Raw genomic sequence first — 18583 nt, forward strand, 5'->3', positions numbered from 1 at the left:
TTGTATTAAAAAATTTTGACACTCATTTCTTTGAAGTTGATAGCATCAGTGTACTCTCTCTTGGTGTATACGGTCTTGAATTTGCACCATTTGATTTCATATTGCCGTTATTGTTGTAAACATTTGAATTTCCGCCTGCAGAATTGAGAGCATCTGTTGAACCTGAACTTGTTACACTGTTAAATCTAAACCTTCTCAGAAATGAAGATGTCATATCCAATAATGAGAATTCTTCTTTCTCCTTTGCCTTCACGTCAAATAATTTAATTTTAGTCCCTGTCCAAATATTTGGTTTTAGTAATCCAACATCTGGGATAAATGGATTTGGACGCGATGGTGCAGAACCCATCGGGGAGCCAGGTGGATCTGAAGCTTCTTCTTGAATTGGTGCATAATTATTATCCTTCTTAGTAAATCCATTCCATGCAAACCTGAAAAATGAAGTCCCACTACTACTATTACTATTATTACCACCGTTGGCTCTGGATCCATTCGATTTGGATGTTGGTGATGAATAGTTTGTAATTTCTAGAGGTGAACTAAACGAAGTTTCAGTGTTTCTGTAGGATGATAGGTACCCCATTAATGAACTACTATTGCTATTGGTTCTTGAGAGCATTGACCCATTAGAATTGAATTTCTCCAGACTAGGCAATGTGTCTGTACTAGAGACTCTAGAAAGAGCGGGACCGTTACTACTGCCATTGTATGTGTTGGGATCACTAGACTTATTTGTATTGTTATGGGTATTGGTATTAGTATTGGTATTGGTATTGGTATTGTTATTTGCATTGGCTGATTGAGAAACAGCGTATGCACCAGAATGAGTATTGAAGATGTTGGTCCAACAAACCATATAAATCCAACTCTGATAAATTAGATTTTTTTGGGATAAATCTATCTTCAATGGTTGACCCTCGGATAGTTCCGACATGAATATAGGTAAATGAGGTTTGATGGTACTTTCGAATTGATTTTTGAATTGGGCAATTTCACCCAATAGCTGGTAATACTCTTTTGTGCTAATTGTACTAATTGTGGGAAACTGTTTCAATAGAAGTCTTGCCATACGCATCAGTAATAAAAGGCAGTTTGCCCCCGACCAAGAACTGGTCAAATCCGATTTGGCACGCAATTTTGCCTTTGACTTTGAAGTAAGTCCTGCTGGCCATTTAGGTCTTATGCCGTTGAAAACTTTATCATCGGACATTATAGGATTGATACTCAAATCTGCATATTCCAATAATTCGATACTTTTCCCCATGTTGTTGTCACTTGCATATCTTGAAAGTTCGTAATTCTCATCATCAACAAAATTATCAATACCTGGTTCATCATTCGTATTATCACCACTAGTGTCACGATTTTCCGGAGTGGTTGACATTCCTTTATTGTTAAATATAAGAGCTTGATTAGAGTAAACCTTATTTTCCTCGTTATTGTCTCGAGATGGTGTCGTCGATCCCTTATCAACTGAATTAAAATTAAATGCATGTTCGAAATAATCATCAATTTTTAAATCTTGAACCGATCCATTCAAATTTTTCGAAATTGTGTCGATGGAATCCTTAACTTGGAATAATATTCTTTGGTGACGACAGAGGGCAAATGTTAAATTTTTAGCCTCTTCAAAATACAATATAACGTAAATGGAAATCACACGTAACAAAAGGGCAAGGCAGTCCAATTTGTAACCAGGTGAACAGGGGTAGAATCCTCTGGAAGCACCCGAAGGGGAAGATGCATATGTGGTCAAATAATTTTTGTTTGACATTTTAGAAAGAAGATGCAACAATGGCATGGCAGCGTTGTATGATATACCACCACTTCCAATATTTTTAGGCCTTTTCTTTGAACTTAACTGTACTAATTCTTCATCTCTTAGATTAGCACGAATTGGTAAAAGGTTGTAAATTAGTTCAAATATCCAAGGTCTTGGTTGTAAGTTATCTCTGACATCAGATATTGCCATATTACATAAATGAACTATGGCAAAATCTCGATAAGTGATATGGTTGATATTACCAGAAGACAATTTGAAAAAATTCGGTAATTTGTTTGTATAATAATTAGGTGAAAAGGTTTCTAACATTTTCGAAAGGACCAATTTTTTCGAAGAAAAGAAAAGTGCTAAGTTGTAGCATAGTGGGATGACCGTAGACCCCAACTCCCAACCGCCATTCTGATTAACATTATTGTCGTAAAATTGTAAGTAATAAATGGAGAAGATGATTAATTTAGGACCAAACTTATCAGCCACATAATTTTGGAAATTTTTGTTATTTTGTACCAATATCGTAAGAAAGATGAGAGATTGTAGAAAAAGTGGTGATACAGGCGGCAGTGATGGTGAAGATGATGAGTTCCCATGAGATGTTGAGTTGAAATTTGTAGTTCCGTTGGTATTACCAATACGTTCATTATCTCTAGATCTTCTAGATGTACTGCCAGCAGTTGGACTTGCGGCAGAGTTAGTACTTGTCGCTGCTGTCCCTGTAACAGCAGCATTGGCGTAAGGTATAGAATTAGCAGCATTATTGGATCTATTAGATCCATCAACACTTCCTATGCTGGAAGAAGATTGTTTGCGGGGGAGACTTAAAAGATTTGATTCCTGATCAATAGCCAAATTAATTGGTAGTTTAAAAATCTTTGCAAAGGACGTCAAGAGTAAACGTAAATCGAATTCTCGGTTCAAAGTTGCCAAATACGAAAGAGCAATATTAGAATTCACCACTGATTTCGAATTAGGATCCATTGATTGAGCTAAAATTTGAGCCTCTTTTAGATCTGAGCGTAAGCACATTATATTGAGTAGTTGTAGAGACGATGACACCATTGAAAATCTCAGTTGAGGTAATTGTTGTTGTTGAGATTGTTTATAGGAGAAATTTTGATAGGGCATTGATGATTCTTCATTGTTATTACAATATCGACAAACTGTGTTAACAATGGAAGCAACAAGGCAAACAACGTCGTATTCAGGAGCCAAATGGCATAGCGCAACCAAAAATTTATTCGGTAATCCGTAGAGATCCGCAGAACACAATGCCAGCAAAAGATTAACAATTTCTAATCGATTAGAATCAATTCTAGCGGTTTGTGCATCGTATGATGAATCCTGTGTATTGACACCATTTTCCCAAAGAAGATGAGTGATTCGACCTGGTTTACCCACAGACGGTAGAGTAAACCCTTCCACAAACGATAATTTCAGTAGTGATTTCAACAGAAGAAACCCAGGTACAATAGCATCTTCATTATGATTCCAAAGCCAATTCTCCTTACCAGTTGATAAATGCACGGGGTAAACTTTGGTCAGTATTCGAATACACACTAACAAGTCTGTCAATTTCATCTCCAATAGCGATATCGACGATGGTGACGACAAGGGAACCCCCTGTTCCTCTTCATCAATCAAGGATTTGGTTATTTCAATAATGGTTAAACTGACAAATTGAACCAAATTCGAGATATTGACAGAATTATTCCTACAGATGCCTCTCAATTCGTTTGGTGAAACCAAGTGGTTAAACATTTCCATTGTAAAATTACCACCAGCTATGAAGTCCCTGTAAAACTGTGAAAATTCACCATTGTCATCCCTTAGCGGTATTGTAACTCCTGCTAATTGCAAAATATGGTCTCGATACAGACTGCTCAACTTAGAATCCGTATTACCCATAATCCCTTTGTCCTCTTTGCCTGTTCTATGTTATTCTTACAGAAGTTATCTGTTCTTTCTCCTAGAACATACTCTCCTTTTATAGAAGAAAACAAAAAAATGCATAAGACATAACGAAATTCAAAACTGTATATAAAATATAACATACGAAAAACCTATTTTTTATTATTCTATTTAAAATTCAACCTGATCCCAATTACGTTTCATTCCCAGTTTATCCGTTAGAGTCTTATCGTCAATTGTTGTCAATCTTTGATCCAAATCATTTTCCCAGGTTTCGATAGAAGATGTTGACGAGACTGTACGCTGGTTAACCAACATTGGTGGATTTTTGGGTAATGGGACACGCTTGTAGTCTGGGATCGTAACGGAAGAATTGTCTTGAACAAATTTACTTGGCAGTCTGTAGCCCTGGTCGACACTTTGCCTTATTCTCATACCCATGGTACCGAGCTTCATCTGGCAGTCATATTTTTCATCTTGTGGTTGAATACGTATGTGAAGTGGTTTTTTGTTTGGTTGTGAAAGCATGTTGCAAATAAAAATGTGTGTATATGTGTAAAGTTCGAAGGAAACTGTGTAACGCAGGAAGTATGTCTCTTGTTGATCGTGGGGGTTCGAGGAGGTTTAAACGTTTGATTCTTATATGGGGCAGAGAATGATTTCGACTTTTCTTGGTGTCTGGGTTATTCCAATGTTTTGTAAACACAGGATGTACGGCTTTTCTAGAAATGTAAACACCGCAACTGATCGGCGGCAGCAATAAGTGAAGAAAGTACTTTATGCAGAGAAGATCATACGAGCTGGAGCAATTTCTGGTGGAGAAGCGAATCGATTTGGGCGGCTCGGCTCAGGGACTTTAGTAGTGTAAGCACGTGAGATTCACATGAGTTGACTACAACGATTCGGCCGTTATCTCTGGGGTGGATCTATAACTTCTAAAGATAGTTCTTTAACATCGAGGATTCCCTCGACCGCAAACAAAAAAATTTGCCGTTCCCGGGAATCGAACCTGGGTCTGCTCGGCCACAACGAGCTGTACTAACCACTATACTAGAACGGCTGTGCAATCACGGATGACATGGGCTCTGAGTTGATTTTATATAGGTCTTTTCGCTGATTCAATATATTCTCTTTAGAGAGGACTCTAATGCTCTTCTAATCATTCTCTAGTCATTTTCGAGTCCTTTCCATAATCAACAAATAACAATTGCAATTTAGTTGTCCGACCACCACTCACAATTTGTGCTTGTGCCTCATCTATACGCATTTTTTCATTTGTTTTATCAGTTAACTAGCTCTTATGTACAGCTAACTGCGAGATCAACAAGAAACCCGCCTAGTGGTTAAAGGCAATTACCGGAGAGAAATAAGGGTATATAAGGGCACAAGTAGTGACAGTTAGTTCGCCAATCGAGTATGCCACATCTTATAATGATGTAAACAACTGGGTTACTTCAAATCTAAACCAATACCAATGCCACTTTCTTCCGCTGATACCGTCAAATTAGAACAAGAATATTCTGCTCACAACTACCATCCCTTACCAGTTGTATTCCATAAGGCTCAAGGAGCGCACGTTTGGGATCCTGAAGGCAAGGAATATTTAGATTTTTTATCAGCATACTCGGCTGTCAATCAAGGTCACTGTCATCCTAAAATTGTAGAAGCACTTATCGATCAGGCTCAGAAGTTAACATTATCGTCAAGAGCTTTCTCTAGTGATGTATTTGCGGAGTTTGCTCAATACGTAACCAAATTTTTTGGCTATGAAATGGTTTTGCCAATGAATACCGGTGCAGAAGCTGTTGAATCAGCACTTAAGTTAGCCCGTAGATGGGGGTATGAGAAAAAGGGAATTCCATCAGATGAGGCTATTATCCTTGGTGCAGAAGGTAATTTCCACGGTCGTACATTTGGTGCAATTTCGTTGTCAACAGATGAAGAGGATTCACGCAAAAATTTTGGACCATTTTTAGAAAACACTTCTGCTCATTGTCCAACGACTCATAAACCAATTCGTTATGGTGTTGCAGAGGATTTAGAAGACATCCTCAAAGTGAAGGGTGACAAAGTTGCTGCGATTATTCTGGAACCAATTCAAGGTGAAGCTGGAATTGTCGTACCACCAAAGGATTATTTGGTGAAAGTGCAAGCCATGTGTAAAAAATACAACGTTTTATTCATTTGCGATGAAATTCAAACAGGTATTGGACGTACTGGTAAATTGCTTTGCTTTGAGCATTCGGGTGTTAAGCCTGACGTTGTTCTATTAGGTAAGGCAATTTCTGGTGGTATGTTACCAGTGTCCTGTGTTTTATCTTCAAAGGAAATTTTGTTAACTTTAACCCCCGGCTCTCACGGTTCCACTTATGGTGGTAACCCATTAGCATCTCGTGTAGCCATTGCAGCTTTGGATGTTGTTAAAAATGAAAATCTGGTGCAAAGAGCCCACGATTTGGGTCTATTCCTACAAAACGAATTGCTAAAACTACAGAAGGAATCGAAAGGTGCTATTGCCGAAGTCCGTGGTGTAGGTCTTTTGACTGCTATTGTGATCGATCCAACAAAGGCCAATGGTCGTACAGCGTGGGATCTCTGTCTGTTAATGAAAGATCAAGGTGTATTGGCCAAGCCAACTCACGAGCACATCATTAGATTGGCACCACCTCTGGTGATCTCCGAAGAGGATCTACGTAAAGGCGTTGATGCTATAAGGGAAAGTCTTATTAAATTACCCACCGCACCAATCTCCAGTCATTAGTTTATGTAAAATAGCATAGTCAAAAAGCATATTATCTTTCTAACCGCCATGGGTATGTATATCACGCGTATATCATGTGTCTTTCACAATCGAAAGAAATCGAAATCTTCCTGCATGGAGGAAAAATTTAAAGGAAAAAAAACGAACCTTAAGGCTAACTCAGGAAGTTTAACATCTAGCGCAAAAAAGCAGTCAAAAAGAAAGGTCTTGTAAACGAGGAAGTAGCTTTAAATCCTGATCTTTCAACGTCTTCATTTAAACTTCTTTGAATAAATCAGCCTAATTGAAATCTCTAAGTGATAGGCTCTATTGTATATCGTTCGTCTTTTCACTTATTTATTGTCATTTTTATTGTCATCTGAAATATAAAAGGCGTCAAGATTAGCTTAAAGCATAAGTTTAATCATTCGATAAAGAAAATAGGGAGACAGTGAAAAGATTGCAAAAGATCTTCAGCTTGATATAGGGTACCATATTATGTCGAAGAGTTTCTGCTGAAGAAAACAGAAGATCATATTTTAATGAATATTGGAAACCACACAAGAATACAACCGCTACGCGGATCGACAACCGTACCAAGTTTTGTCCCTAATAGACAGAGTTCATCTGAAAGACAATCGGTTGCAAATCAACATGGTGGTGGAGGTGCATCACCAACATCACAGGGTTGGTTTTTTGATAATATTTTGAATGCAACTTGGGTAATAAGTTATTTTCTAATTGGATCGACCAGATATTTTACCAGATGGTCTTTTTATGTGATTACGGTTTGTCTCTTAAGATTGCCCAAATGGTTCTTTCTTTCCACAAATCAGTTCCACTTGACCATTTCTTTCCCAACCTTCTTGATTTTGTCAATGATCACTACTTATCTGATCTACTGTTTGATGAAAGAACAGGTCTTGTCGCAATACAAGACTTTATCATCAGATGATTTAGATTCAGATGATGGAGAGACAATTCACAAGTCATCGAGTGTTACTAGTATTAAAGATGAAAAACCTGAAAAATTTAACCCTAGGGATCAGTTACGCTATGGTAAACATGATAAGGATGAAGAATCACTTGCCTCGTCATATTTGGATCAATTTTTAAGTGCGATTAGAATATTTGGATACTTGGAAAAGCCTGTGTTCCATGATTTGACTAAAAACATGAAGACTCAAAAACTAGATGAGGGTGAAATACTTTTATTGGATAATTCTGTTGGATTTTCCATTGTTGTAGAAGGAACCTTACAGATTTATCATAAAGTGGAACAAGAAAAGGAATTTGTCGATTCTAACGATAATTACGCAACGAGAGAAAATGATACTGAATCTTTGTCAGGTGAAGACCACGAGTTTACCGCCGAGTCTGACGCAGATTTAGCTGACAGTGAAGCTGATGAAAATTCTTTGAATTTTATCGAATTGAAAAATGGACTTGGTAAATTTCAATTGCTTAATAGCGTTAAACAGGGGAACCCAGTATCCTCCCTAGTGAACATTTTGAACCTTTTCACGTCTGCTAATAAGGCGGGTGATTTATGGGGTGGTAAAACTAGTAATGACGACAATAACAAGGCAATCCATTTTAATTCACCATTTAAATATGAAAATAATTGGATCAACCATGAATCAAGAAATTCAAGTACATCAACTACACCGCCCCCTGGTTTGAACAAAGGTCATACTTCTGATGATGAAGCTGAGTTAATGCGAACTTATTCCGAGACTGATTCTATGCCACAGAACCTTATGCCTAAAGTAATTGCATGTGCATCTACCGACTGTACCATTGCCATTATCCCACCACAGGCATTTGCAAAATTAACTGCTAAATATCCACGCTCTGCGTCTCATATCATTCAAATGATTTTGACTAGACTTTACAGAGTCACTTTCCAGACGGCTCACGATTACTTGGGGCTAACAAGAGAAATTATGGATATGGAAGTTTTGTTAAACAATTCTGTCAGCTATGAAATACCATTTTATTTGAAAGAAACTGTGATTAGGAAGTTAAAGAATGAGAGGAAAAGAGACGACTTTGCTTCTAAAACACGTATAGAAGATCAAAAGAAGGATAAAAAGGCTCAAAATATAGATGCGACAAATGCTAATGCTCAGAGAGAAAAGGTAACACATTTGAAACCTCATCCATCTCATTACAATCCCGCAAATACAAATCTGAGAGGTTCTAGACATGTTGTGTTAGATTCTAGAGATCATTTGAATCCTGGTGACTTATTATCCAGTGTTCCGCTGTTGAGAAAGGAATCCATGAATCCAGCCTCTTCAGCTACTCAGGATTCTGTTTCTATTGCCGCTCCTTCACCTCCCGATTCTATCCCTTCATCTCAAATAGGACCTTCTTCAAACTCTTCTAAATCTTCTTCGAAGATTATTCAAAAACCATGTCATTCTTCGACTGTTTTGACGGATTCTGGTTCCCATCGTCATTCTAGACATGAGCCAGGTTCATCTCACTCTAATTTAAACGTCGATGTGGATGATGACATCAAGAATAGATCTTTCTCTGCAGTTGAAGAGGAAACTGAAGAATCCGCAGTTAAGATGGCGCTTGTGGAAGCTATGTTCGCCTATTTGGGTATAAGTAAGGATAACATGAGATTACCTTCAGTAGCCACTTCCAACAATGTAAGTGATGATTTTGGTGGATTGCATAAATCAAGTGGTTTGACTCCAAATACTTCATCCAGTCTTTCACTATCATCCTATGCTGCAGCTTCTAATTCCGGTGGTGGTGGTACTTCATATACATCAGTCCTCAGAATTTTACCCAGTGATTATGCAAAGACTTCTAAAAAGACTAAACCTAGAAAAAAATCAGAGTATAAGGAAGAAATTTCACCTAAATTGACTTTCGAATCTGCTAAGGATGAATTCGCACAAGGTATTCAATTATTATATTTTAGGCAAGGTACTACCATTGTAGAACAGAATCGTAAGGGTAAAGGATTGTTCTACGTCATGTCCGGTAAAATAGCTGTCACTACTGGTCAAAAGGATTCACAAAATGCTGCTGGTCAACAAATTTTGGATTCGGAACAACATGAGACCGTTTTATATACGGTTTGTGCTGGTGGTATTGCAGGTTATCTATCTTCCTTAATCGGCTACAAATCCTTTGTCAATTTGAAGGCAAAGACCGATTGTTATGTTGGATTTTTGCCAAGTCAAGTCTTGGAAAGATTATGTGATAAGTATTTCATGATGTACTTGAGAATCACGGAGACTTTAACGAGTCTTCTTTCCCCACGTTTGTTGAAATTGGATCACGCCTTAGAATGGATCCATCTATCTGCATCTGATACTTTATTTAACCAAGGTGATCCAGCAAATGGAATCTACGTGATTTTGAGCGGTAGATTAAGACAGTTACAAAAGACTGTCCCTAATCCTAAGGGGGATGAGACTGTTTCAAGGAGTTTAGATAATGAAGATTTAGAAGTGTTGGGTGAATTGGCCCAAGGTGAAAGTTTTGGTGAAGTGGAAGTGCTAACCGCAATGAATCGTTTCAGTACAATTCTCGCTGTTAGAGATTCAGAGTTGGCGAGAATCCCGAGAAGTTTGTTTGAACTTTTGGCTTTAGAATACCCATCTATTATGATTCGTGTCTCAAGATTAGTGGCAAGAAAGATCTTGGCAACTCAAAAATCAGGTTCTAATCCACCACCTAAATTGGTTGGTGGCAGTGGCGGTAAATACGACTTCAATGCGACGATTCCACCTACAAAGGCAACCCTTGGTCAAAGAAAACACATTCACAACAGTTCTACAGGTTCTATCACCTTTAGAACGATTGCTATTTTGCCTATCACTTCTGGTTTGCCTGTAGAAGCATTTGCCATGAAATTGGTGCAAGCATTTAAGAGAGTGGGACGTTCCACTATAGGATTAAATCAACGTACCGCTCTGTCTCACTTGGGTCGCCATGCATTCGATAGATTGGCTAAATTAAAGCAAAGTGGATATTTCGCTGAATTGGAAGATATGTTCCAAACTGTTGTTTATATCGCTGATACTCCCGTGAATTCTAGTTGGACTAAGACTTGTATTGCTCAAGGTGACTGTATCCTTTTGCTTGCTGATGCTACAGCATTTCCTGAGATTGGGGAATATGAAAAGCTGTTATTGAAAACGAGAACTACTGCCAGAACTGAACTTATCCTATTGCATCCTGAAAGATACGTGGAACCTGGTTTAACTCATAGGTGGTTGAGGCATAGAACCTGGATTGATTCTCAGCATCATGTCCAATTTGCTGTGAATCCACTGGATACGGAATCTGCCACCAAAGGTGAAGGATTAAACGTTGGTGCACTTGGTCTTGTGGATAAATTCATTCAAACTGAATTCAGTAAAAGGACTCAGGAAAATATTTCAAAATTGGTTCCTAATTCCATCAAGGCTCATGTTGAGAACCTCTCGTCTCGCTTTATGAACAGGAAGCGTCAAATTTACACTCCTGTGTACTCTCACAAGAATGATTTCTTAAGACTGGCAAGAATTCTTTCAGGTAAAGCGATTGGACTTGTCCTTGGTGGTGGCGGTGCTAGAGGTATTAGCCATCTTGGATTTTTAAAAGCAATTGAAGATCAAGGTATACCAATTGACATGATCGGTGGTACCTCGATTGGTGCATTTGTCGGTGGTCTATATGCCAAGGATTACGATCTGGTTCCCATTTATGGACGTGTGAAAAAATTCGCTGGTAGAATATCATCCATTTGGAGAATGGCTACTGATTTAACTTGGCCTGTTACATCTTATACGACTGGTCACGAATTTAATCGTGGTATATGGAAAACATTTGGTGACGTGAGAATTGAGGATTTTTGGGTTCAATATTATTGTAATTCGACAAACATTACAGAATCTGTACAAGAGATACATTCATCTGGTTATGCATGGAGATACGTTAGAGCATCGATGTCATTAGCTGGGTTATTACCACCATTGGAAGACAAAGGGTCGATGTTATTAGATGGTGGTTATTTAGATAACTTGCCTGTGTGGGAGATGAAAGCTCGTGGTTGTGATACAATTTTTGCCGTTGATGTTGGTTCAGTCGATGATAGAACTCCTATGCAATACGGTGATTCATTAAACGGGTTCTGGATCGTAATTAATCGTTGGAATCCATTTTCATCTCATCCAAACATCCCAAATATGGCAGAAATTCAAATGAGATTGGGGTATGTTGCATCTGTCAATGCATTGGAGAAGGCAAAACAAACTTCAGGTGTTATTTATGTCAGACCACCAATTGAAGATTATGCGACTTTAGATTTTAATAAATTTGAGGAGATTTACGACGTCGGAGCTGACTATGGCCACTCGTTCCTCAGTGAATTAAGTGCACAAGGTAAAATGCCTGATATTCCGGGTTCTCAATCCAATCAGGAAGGTGATTCTCCAGAATATTTCCTACGCAGAAGAAACAGCATTTAAATCTCACAGTCATTACATTACGATGTACATTATTATTATGATTATTATTGTTACATAAAAAGCATTTTGTCATTGGTCTTTTTTACAATATATGTACATTTTAGGATACATCTAGTATACAATCGTTTTATTCGGTTTAATTCTAATTCATTCTAGCTTAATCTATTCATCATCAGAGGCGGCAGTAATGAGGGTTACACTATCACCTCTAACAAAGACCATTTCTGAACTTTTTTCGGTAGATTTCAATTCACCGTCAACCAATTCATATATCGATTCGACTGCATCACTGAGTACAATGTTACAATGTGAATCAAAAGCCTGTAGAGTTCCCGTTAGCTCTCTAGCTCCACGTAATTTAACGTAGACTCTTTCATCCAAATTTAGTTTTAGAAGATCTAGTGGAGCATCCAACGACATTTTCAAATCCAAAGAACCTAGCTGATCTCAAGAAGTGGGAACTTTGATATTAAGCCTTCTTAATCCAATTTTTTCATCAAAGATTGGTTGACCATCCTTTAGAAATGGACTTGTTTAGTTCTTATGTTGAACAAAGTAATTTCATACGAAAAATGGAAAACCTATAATAAATTTAATGAACGGATAATTATAATAATAGTCATAGTGTTATATTGGTAGTGGCGGTAATAGTAACAGTAGATTTTCTTGGAGAATTTTTAAGGATTTTTTGGTATGCTTTTTTTTTTTTTTTTTTTGAAATTTGTATGTCAATTAGAAAATATATTGATTTTTAGCGGTCTAATTCTGGGATATTTCAGGATAAGCATTGGTTTAAAATATCTAGTGGATAAGATTTGTTGGTATACTTGAAATTGAGCAGTCTCCCAGACGTAAAAGTGCTTTATCTTTGAGTATTATGTATTTTACTCTGTGTGTCGTGCTCTGTTCCTGGGTTCGAACCTTATGAGGAGTGCAAGTACTGGAAGATTATTATAATTGAGAAAAGCTTACTTACAGTATCAGTTGAGAGGAGTATTATAAACAAGTAAGTGGATTTTTACTTATCAAAATTCTTTGGTGACGTGAACTTCCAGGTATGTTCTTGTGACGGCAACTGCAATGTAGCGTCAGTAAAACAAAACATGAAAATGAATAAAAATTGTTTTGAGAAATAAGTTCGAAGAACTGTAATTTTTAGAAATACCGTTAACATCAGGCAATATTATTTATCAGAGATAATACTGTATTGTACTGTACGAATCTCATTATTACAATTTTTTCAGCAATTATATTGATGTTAATAGCGATTTCGACCCATATATTTGATATTTTCGGCAATTGACATGTATTGAGCCCTCGTAGAGCCGATAAAATAAATATTTTCCCTCCTTTTATATGTGAAAAATTCAGTAAAAATAATCTTAGCTCTAAAACGCTCGAGCACCAACATTTCAGCGGCTAATATTGAATATTTCAAAACTTCTAGGGTGTCCGAAAGTCCGGGGTTACGTCGGACACATATGAAATTCTATGTGAAAAAAAATTTAGCTTATTATCAACTGAAATTAAATCATACAATTGAAATATTCAAAGGCATTCGTCGACAAGGTCAAGGACTCATCTCCCAATGTTATTCCAAAGAGGTCTTTCCACTACTGCAAGAGTCTCTGCAAGGACGAAGTTTACTAGACCTAAACCAAAGCCACCAAAGAGGCAAAATGTCAGACCTCCAACACAAACAACCCATCACGACAATACATTGAGAATCCAAGCGCCAATTCCACCTTCAGCAGCTAATATACAATGTCCTGATGATCATCCATTGTGGCAATTCTTTGCTGATAAAAAATTTATGAGATCTCCAGAGGAATTAGACGTCCATTCTAGACCATGGAGTGTCCCCGAATTGAGAAGGAAATCGTTTGAAGATTTACATTCCCTTTGGTATACCTGTCTAAAGGAAAGAAATATTCTAGCTAGAGAGAACCATCTTCTAAGAAATGCAGTTGGTGGTCAACAAGAATTTTTTGAACAAGTAGCAGAAAGAGTGAGGACTACAATGTGGAGGATTAGACATGTTCTTAGTGAACGTGATTGGGCTTTCCGTAATGCGCAAGAAGCCTTTAGCGTTGAAAAGGAATCATTCGTTAAGGATTTTGAGAAAGAATTTTTAGAACTATCACAAGAACAAGATGGAGAAGCCTTCGAAAGGTTATCACGTTTCCAACACGCAATCTTTGGTATCAATGAATTTATTGATGAAAATTTAGTCGACAGAAGATTTGTGGAGGGTCTAAAATACGTAGCGACTTTAAAATTAAGGAAATTTGCCTCCAGAGATGAAGAATTACTAAATTTCCTTGCACAATGTCCAGATCAAGGGATATTAGATGTTGGTGAAGCATTTGTGCTCTTCACTAGTGAACATAAGTTGGAAAGTGTTAAAGAGGCCTGTGATGCAATTAAAGAGTTAAGAGAAAGGGGAAACTACGTGCCCAGATCAGAAGAAGTGGATACCGTTACTCAATATATTCAAAGATTAGCACAGGCTCAATTGGAATCACCAGCACTTTAAGCCCGATTTTTTTTCGTGTATATAGTCTTTATTATAAATATTATGCTTATGCTGTTACCTACTCAATTTGAAGTAGCTTTAATTTCTACCATTCTCTTTTCAGAGTGTTCTTGTATCCCATCCGGTCCCAATTCAGTCTCCTCCGTTTTAACCAGTTTCCTTCTCTTAATTTCTCCTGTACTAGTAGTGCCGCTTGTCTTACCAACCTCATTGGTAAACAGAATTCCCTGGGCCCAACCTGCACGCGGTCCCCATAATTCCAAAAACATTAACCTAATTGCATCTAATTCTAAATTAATCTTTTTACGGGTGATAGGTAGTTCCTTATATTTCTCAGACAACTTTTTTAACTGCTCTTTCTTGGCCTGAAACTTATAGTCTCTCTTGGCGATTCTTCCAACATGAACATCTACTGGTACTACTTGATCCATCCTTAGTCCCATGAGACAAACACAATCTGCTACTTTAGGTCCAATGCCTTGATAACTCATCAGATGCTCTCTCATCTGTTCGTATGTCAGTTTTGAATTTAAGTCTTCCAAAAATCCTGTATCACTTTTAAAACCAGCATCTGTTTTATCTTGGACCATTTTCTTTGCGGTCTCAATAATAAATTTGGCCCTGTATCCAAATCCTAATTCTCTCAGTTGCGTCTCTGAAGCTTTCTCGACCAGTTCATCACTTGTGGGGAAAGAATAAAAATCCAACGAATCCATTGTACCAATCTTATTACCATAATGAATACATAGATTCGAGCACATTTTTGTAATCCTCGAGATATTGTTATTGCTCGAGCATATGAATGATACCAAAGTTTCCCAAGGCTCTTGGCCTAACATCCTCATACCATGAGGCGTAATCTCTTCGAATCTGGCGTCTCTTTTCTGCCAGTCTGAATAGTGCAACTCTTGCAACGGTATATCAAGCCTAAAATATCTAATTAGATGATCTTTGAGTGTCTTCAGCTCACACGACTCGTTCAGACTAGCAAACTCCAGGATGTGATCTTCTGGTTGTCTTAGAACCACTACAGAATAGCTATTGTCATTACCAACTTTCATACTAGTGGCATATCGTTCCTCAGACTCGTTGAGAACCCAGCGAAAAGCTTGCCCAGCTTGTAAAACATTACTTATACATAATTCACCCTTCGGTAGAACAATTTGGCCATATTTAAGCATCATTTTGAGCTTAATGGTGTGGATTAAGTAGTCGCGATGAGCATGGTTGGAATTTTTCAGACGTGTAGCGCGTTTCTCTTCCAAAGGAAAAATCAACACTATAGAAACTATCAACAGTTTCAAGATTTAAAGGTGGAAAGGTCATTTCTGGGCTTATAGACTATCTATTTCAATTAATTTGAGCAGTTCTAGGGTTATTATCCCTCTTTTCGCTTCTCAAAAGCAGCTGATTTGGATTTAATCACATTAGATCAACTTGAGATTTGCCAAAGGAGAGTGTGATAGAATCCATACGGCGGTTTAATCAATCGTTTACTCTCTGGTTGGACTTTGTATATGGTTCTTTGCCGTCTAAGACTATTCACTAAGGTTTGCATCATTCCTCAGATACCAATTGCCTCAAGGTTGACGCACTTTAGACCAAGATTTGGAATGATATACAGAAGTTCCTCATCTTTATCACAATCATCAAATTCATTTAAACGATTAAAACTATCACATCCAGAATATGATGAATTAGATAAACTTTTATCAGACTCTGACGGTTGGGAAGATATCGCGGAAGTTAAGCTTAAAGAATCATCGAACAATAATAATAGCAATAATAACGATAAAGATTACGATGATGATGATGATTCTTTGATTGAACTATTTGAAAGACCCCTGACTAAAGACCCACCGAAATCCTTATTAGGTGCCTCCAGTAAATCGCGATCAAATCTCCCGTTTAAAAGTCCAGTAATTCCCAATGGGACTAAAAACCTGGAACCATTGGGTGCTAGTACTCAAAAGACTGTCTTCCCACATCAGGAACAATATAAGGAGGAGCATCCCAAAGAAGAACCTAATAAAGATGTCAAACAAGAAGTGAAAGATGAACAAGAAAGTGTGAAACAAGAGGATTCTAAAGTGGATGAATCTAGTATACATATGGTAGAGGAAAAGAAGAAGGTACAATATGGTGAGAAATTTGCATTGTTAACTCAAAGGGAAGGATTTTCAGATACTGAAAGTTTAAGCGCTAAATTGAACTTAGCACCCTCTACTAAAGTTGTCGTTCCAATTAGGTTGAGTAAAGAGCAAGAAGATGTGATTCATTTAGCTAAGGCAGGTCACAACATCTTTTACACTGGTAGTGCAGGTACTGGTAAATCTGTGCTTTTGCGTGAAATGATTAAAGTTCTTAAAAGCACGTTTGGTTCAGATGGTGTTGCCATAACTGCATCCACGGGGCTGGCGGCTTGTAACATTGGAGGTATAACGGTTCATTCATTTGCAGGTGTTGGTTTAGGCAATGGTGAAGCTGATAAGTTGTGTAAAAAGGTGAGACGATCTAAAAAACATGTACGTCGTTGGCAAGAAGTATCTGCATTAGTTATTGATGAAATCTCAATGTTGGATGGTGAATTATTGGATAAATTAAATTATATTGCAAAAAAGATAAGGCGAAGTGACCTACCATTTGGTGGTATTCAACTTATATTTTGTGGTGATTTTTTTCAACTACCACCCGTTAATAAAAATGATGATAAGCAAACTAAATTTGCATTTGAATCCACTATTTGGAAAGATGGTATAGATGTGACTATTATGTTGGAAAAAGTCTTTAGACAACAAGGTGATACAAAATTTGTGGAAATGTTAAACAAAATGAGATTGGGCCAAATTGACGAGGACACTGAAATGGAGTTTAAAAGATTGAATAGACCATTGCCTGAAGATGAAATTATACCGGCAGAGTTATACAGTACGAGACATGAAGTTGAAAGGGCCAATAATTTTAGGTTAAAAGGGTTGCCTGGTAAAATACACCTTTATCATGCTATAGATGGTGGTTCTTTAGAAGATCAAAGTCTAAAGGACAAATTGTTGCAAAATTTCCTTGCACCAAAGGAACTCAGTTTGAAAGTTGGCGCCCAGGTTATGATGATCAAAAACATTGATGCTTCGTTGGTCAATGGATCCTTAGGTAAGGTGATTGATTTCATGGATCCTGAGACATACATGTTTTACGACACTATCGTCAAGCATCCTGAGATTGATAGTGATAGTTTGGAAGGCCTTAGGGATCCTGAATTTCGAAAAAGATATTTCAAAGAACAAAAAATGTATGAAGATGATGAACAACAAGTACGGAATAAAGGATTGAAAGATGCATTTTCCAAAAATGGATTAGAAGAACCATCTTTTGAATTAGGTGATACAATTTTTGATTTTTTAAAAAACTCGGCTTCTGATGGTGAAGAAGAAAGATCGAATATAGAGAGGAAAATGAATTTGATACAGGAAATCCATAAAAGTTCCAAATCGGGAAGAAAGTTGCCACTTGTGAGGTTTAAAACAACTGATGCCGGTTCAAGAACAGTTTTGGTAGAACCTGAAGATTGGGCCATTGAAGATGAGAATGAGAAACCACTTGTCTCGCGAGTTCAATTGCCGCTGATGCTTGCATGGTCACTGTCCATCCACAAATCTCAGGGACAAACACTACCTAAAGTCAAAGTGGATTTAAGAAGAGTTTTCGAAAGGGGACAAGCTTATGTTGCTTTATCAAGAGCAGTTTCACGGGACGGATTACAGGTTCTAAATTTCGACAAAACTAGGATTAAAGCACATCAAAAAGTCATTGATTTTTACTCTACGCTATCTTCAGCGGAGCAGGCAATCAAGGCAATCGAATCTTCAGGCGCAGCAAAGAAAAAGGGAAGACAGAGAAGATTAGACTTTGCCCCAGATCGTCCAGTAGGTCATAGGAGAACCAAGGACTCGAAATCAAACTCAGCAACTCCTGCTCCTGTTGTTCCGGATAGAATAATGTCTATGCTTAAACGCAAGACGGAGAAACAACCGTCCGGGAATGAATCTAATGGGATGCCATTATTCAAATCTGATGTTGATGTAGAAAATCTCGATGATAGAAACATGTTTTGAGGAGTCTAATATATGGCTAAAAAAATG

At 37.6% G+C, this 18583-nt stretch overlaps 8 protein-coding genes and 1 non-coding gene across 9 annotated transcripts; 4 read left to right on the forward strand and 5 right to left on the reverse strand.

The window, feature by feature from the left end:
* Positions 1-22: 22 nt before the first annotated feature.
* Positions 23-3685, reverse strand: ECM30 (Ecm30p; the record flags this gene model as incomplete). The annotated part of the gene is made up of 1 exon (XM_002495504.1): positions 23-3685. The coding sequence occupies one exon, from the start codon at positions 3683-3685 to the stop codon at positions 23-25; it is 3663 nt and encodes a 1220-aa protein (XP_002495549.1).
* Positions 3686-3859: 174 nt separating this feature from the next.
* DIF1 (Dif1p) lies at positions 3860-4216 on the reverse strand (the record flags this gene model as incomplete). Its single annotated transcript, XM_002495505.1, has 1 exon — positions 3860-4216. The coding sequence occupies one exon, from the start codon at positions 4214-4216 to the stop codon at positions 3860-3862; it is 357 nt and encodes a 118-aa protein (XP_002495550.1).
* Positions 4217-4676: 460 nt separating this feature from the next.
* Positions 4677-4748, reverse strand: ZYRO0B14036r. Its single transcript has one exon. It is a non-coding gene; the product is annotated as a tRNA-His (tRNA).
* A 414-nt stretch (positions 4749-5162) lies between these two features.
* On the forward strand, positions 5163-6449 carry CAR2 (ornithine-oxo-acid transaminase; the record flags this gene model as incomplete). The annotated part of the gene is made up of 1 exon (XM_002495506.1): positions 5163-6449. The coding sequence occupies one exon, from the start codon at positions 5163-5165 to the stop codon at positions 6447-6449; it is 1287 nt and encodes a 428-aa protein (XP_002495551.1).
* A 521-nt stretch (positions 6450-6970) lies between these two features.
* Positions 6971-11908, forward strand: NTE1 (lysophospholipase; the record flags this gene model as incomplete). Its single annotated transcript, XM_002495507.1, has 1 exon — positions 6971-11908. One exon carries the CDS (start codon positions 6971-6973, stop codon positions 11906-11908), a length of 4938 nt encoding a protein of 1645 aa, XP_002495552.1.
* Positions 11909-12070: 162 nt separating this feature from the next.
* LSM3 (U4/U6-U5 snRNP complex subunit LSM3) lies at positions 12071-12328 on the reverse strand (the record flags this gene model as incomplete). The annotated part of the gene is made up of 1 exon (XM_002495508.1): positions 12071-12328. The coding sequence occupies one exon, from the start codon at positions 12326-12328 to the stop codon at positions 12071-12073; it is 258 nt and encodes an 85-aa protein (XP_002495553.1).
* Positions 12329-13496: 1168 nt separating this feature from the next.
* On the forward strand, positions 13497-14444 carry MRPL4 (mitochondrial 54S ribosomal protein uL29m; the record flags this gene model as incomplete). The annotated part of the gene is made up of 1 exon (XM_002495509.1): positions 13497-14444. The coding sequence occupies one exon, from the start codon at positions 13497-13499 to the stop codon at positions 14442-14444; it is 948 nt and encodes a 315-aa protein (XP_002495554.1).
* Positions 14445-14506: 62 nt separating this feature from the next.
* OGG1 (8-oxoguanine glycosylase OGG1) lies at positions 14507-15628 on the reverse strand (the record flags this gene model as incomplete). Its single annotated transcript, XM_002495510.1, has 1 exon — positions 14507-15628. The coding sequence occupies one exon, from the start codon at positions 15626-15628 to the stop codon at positions 14507-14509; it is 1122 nt and encodes a 373-aa protein (XP_002495555.1).
* Positions 15629-15961: 333 nt separating this feature from the next.
* PIF1 (DNA helicase PIF1) lies at positions 15962-18556 on the forward strand (the record flags this gene model as incomplete). Its single annotated transcript, XM_002495511.1, has 1 exon — positions 15962-18556. The coding sequence occupies one exon, from the start codon at positions 15962-15964 to the stop codon at positions 18554-18556; it is 2595 nt and encodes an 864-aa protein (XP_002495556.1).
* Between the last annotated feature and the right edge of the window lie 27 nt (positions 18557-18583).

Source organism: Zygosaccharomyces rouxii (genome assembly GCF_000026365.1).
Source record: "Zygosaccharomyces rouxii strain CBS732 chromosome B complete sequence".
In the NCBI taxonomy this organism is placed as follows: Eukaryota; Fungi; Ascomycota; class Saccharomycetes; order Saccharomycetales; family Saccharomycetaceae; genus Zygosaccharomyces; species Zygosaccharomyces rouxii.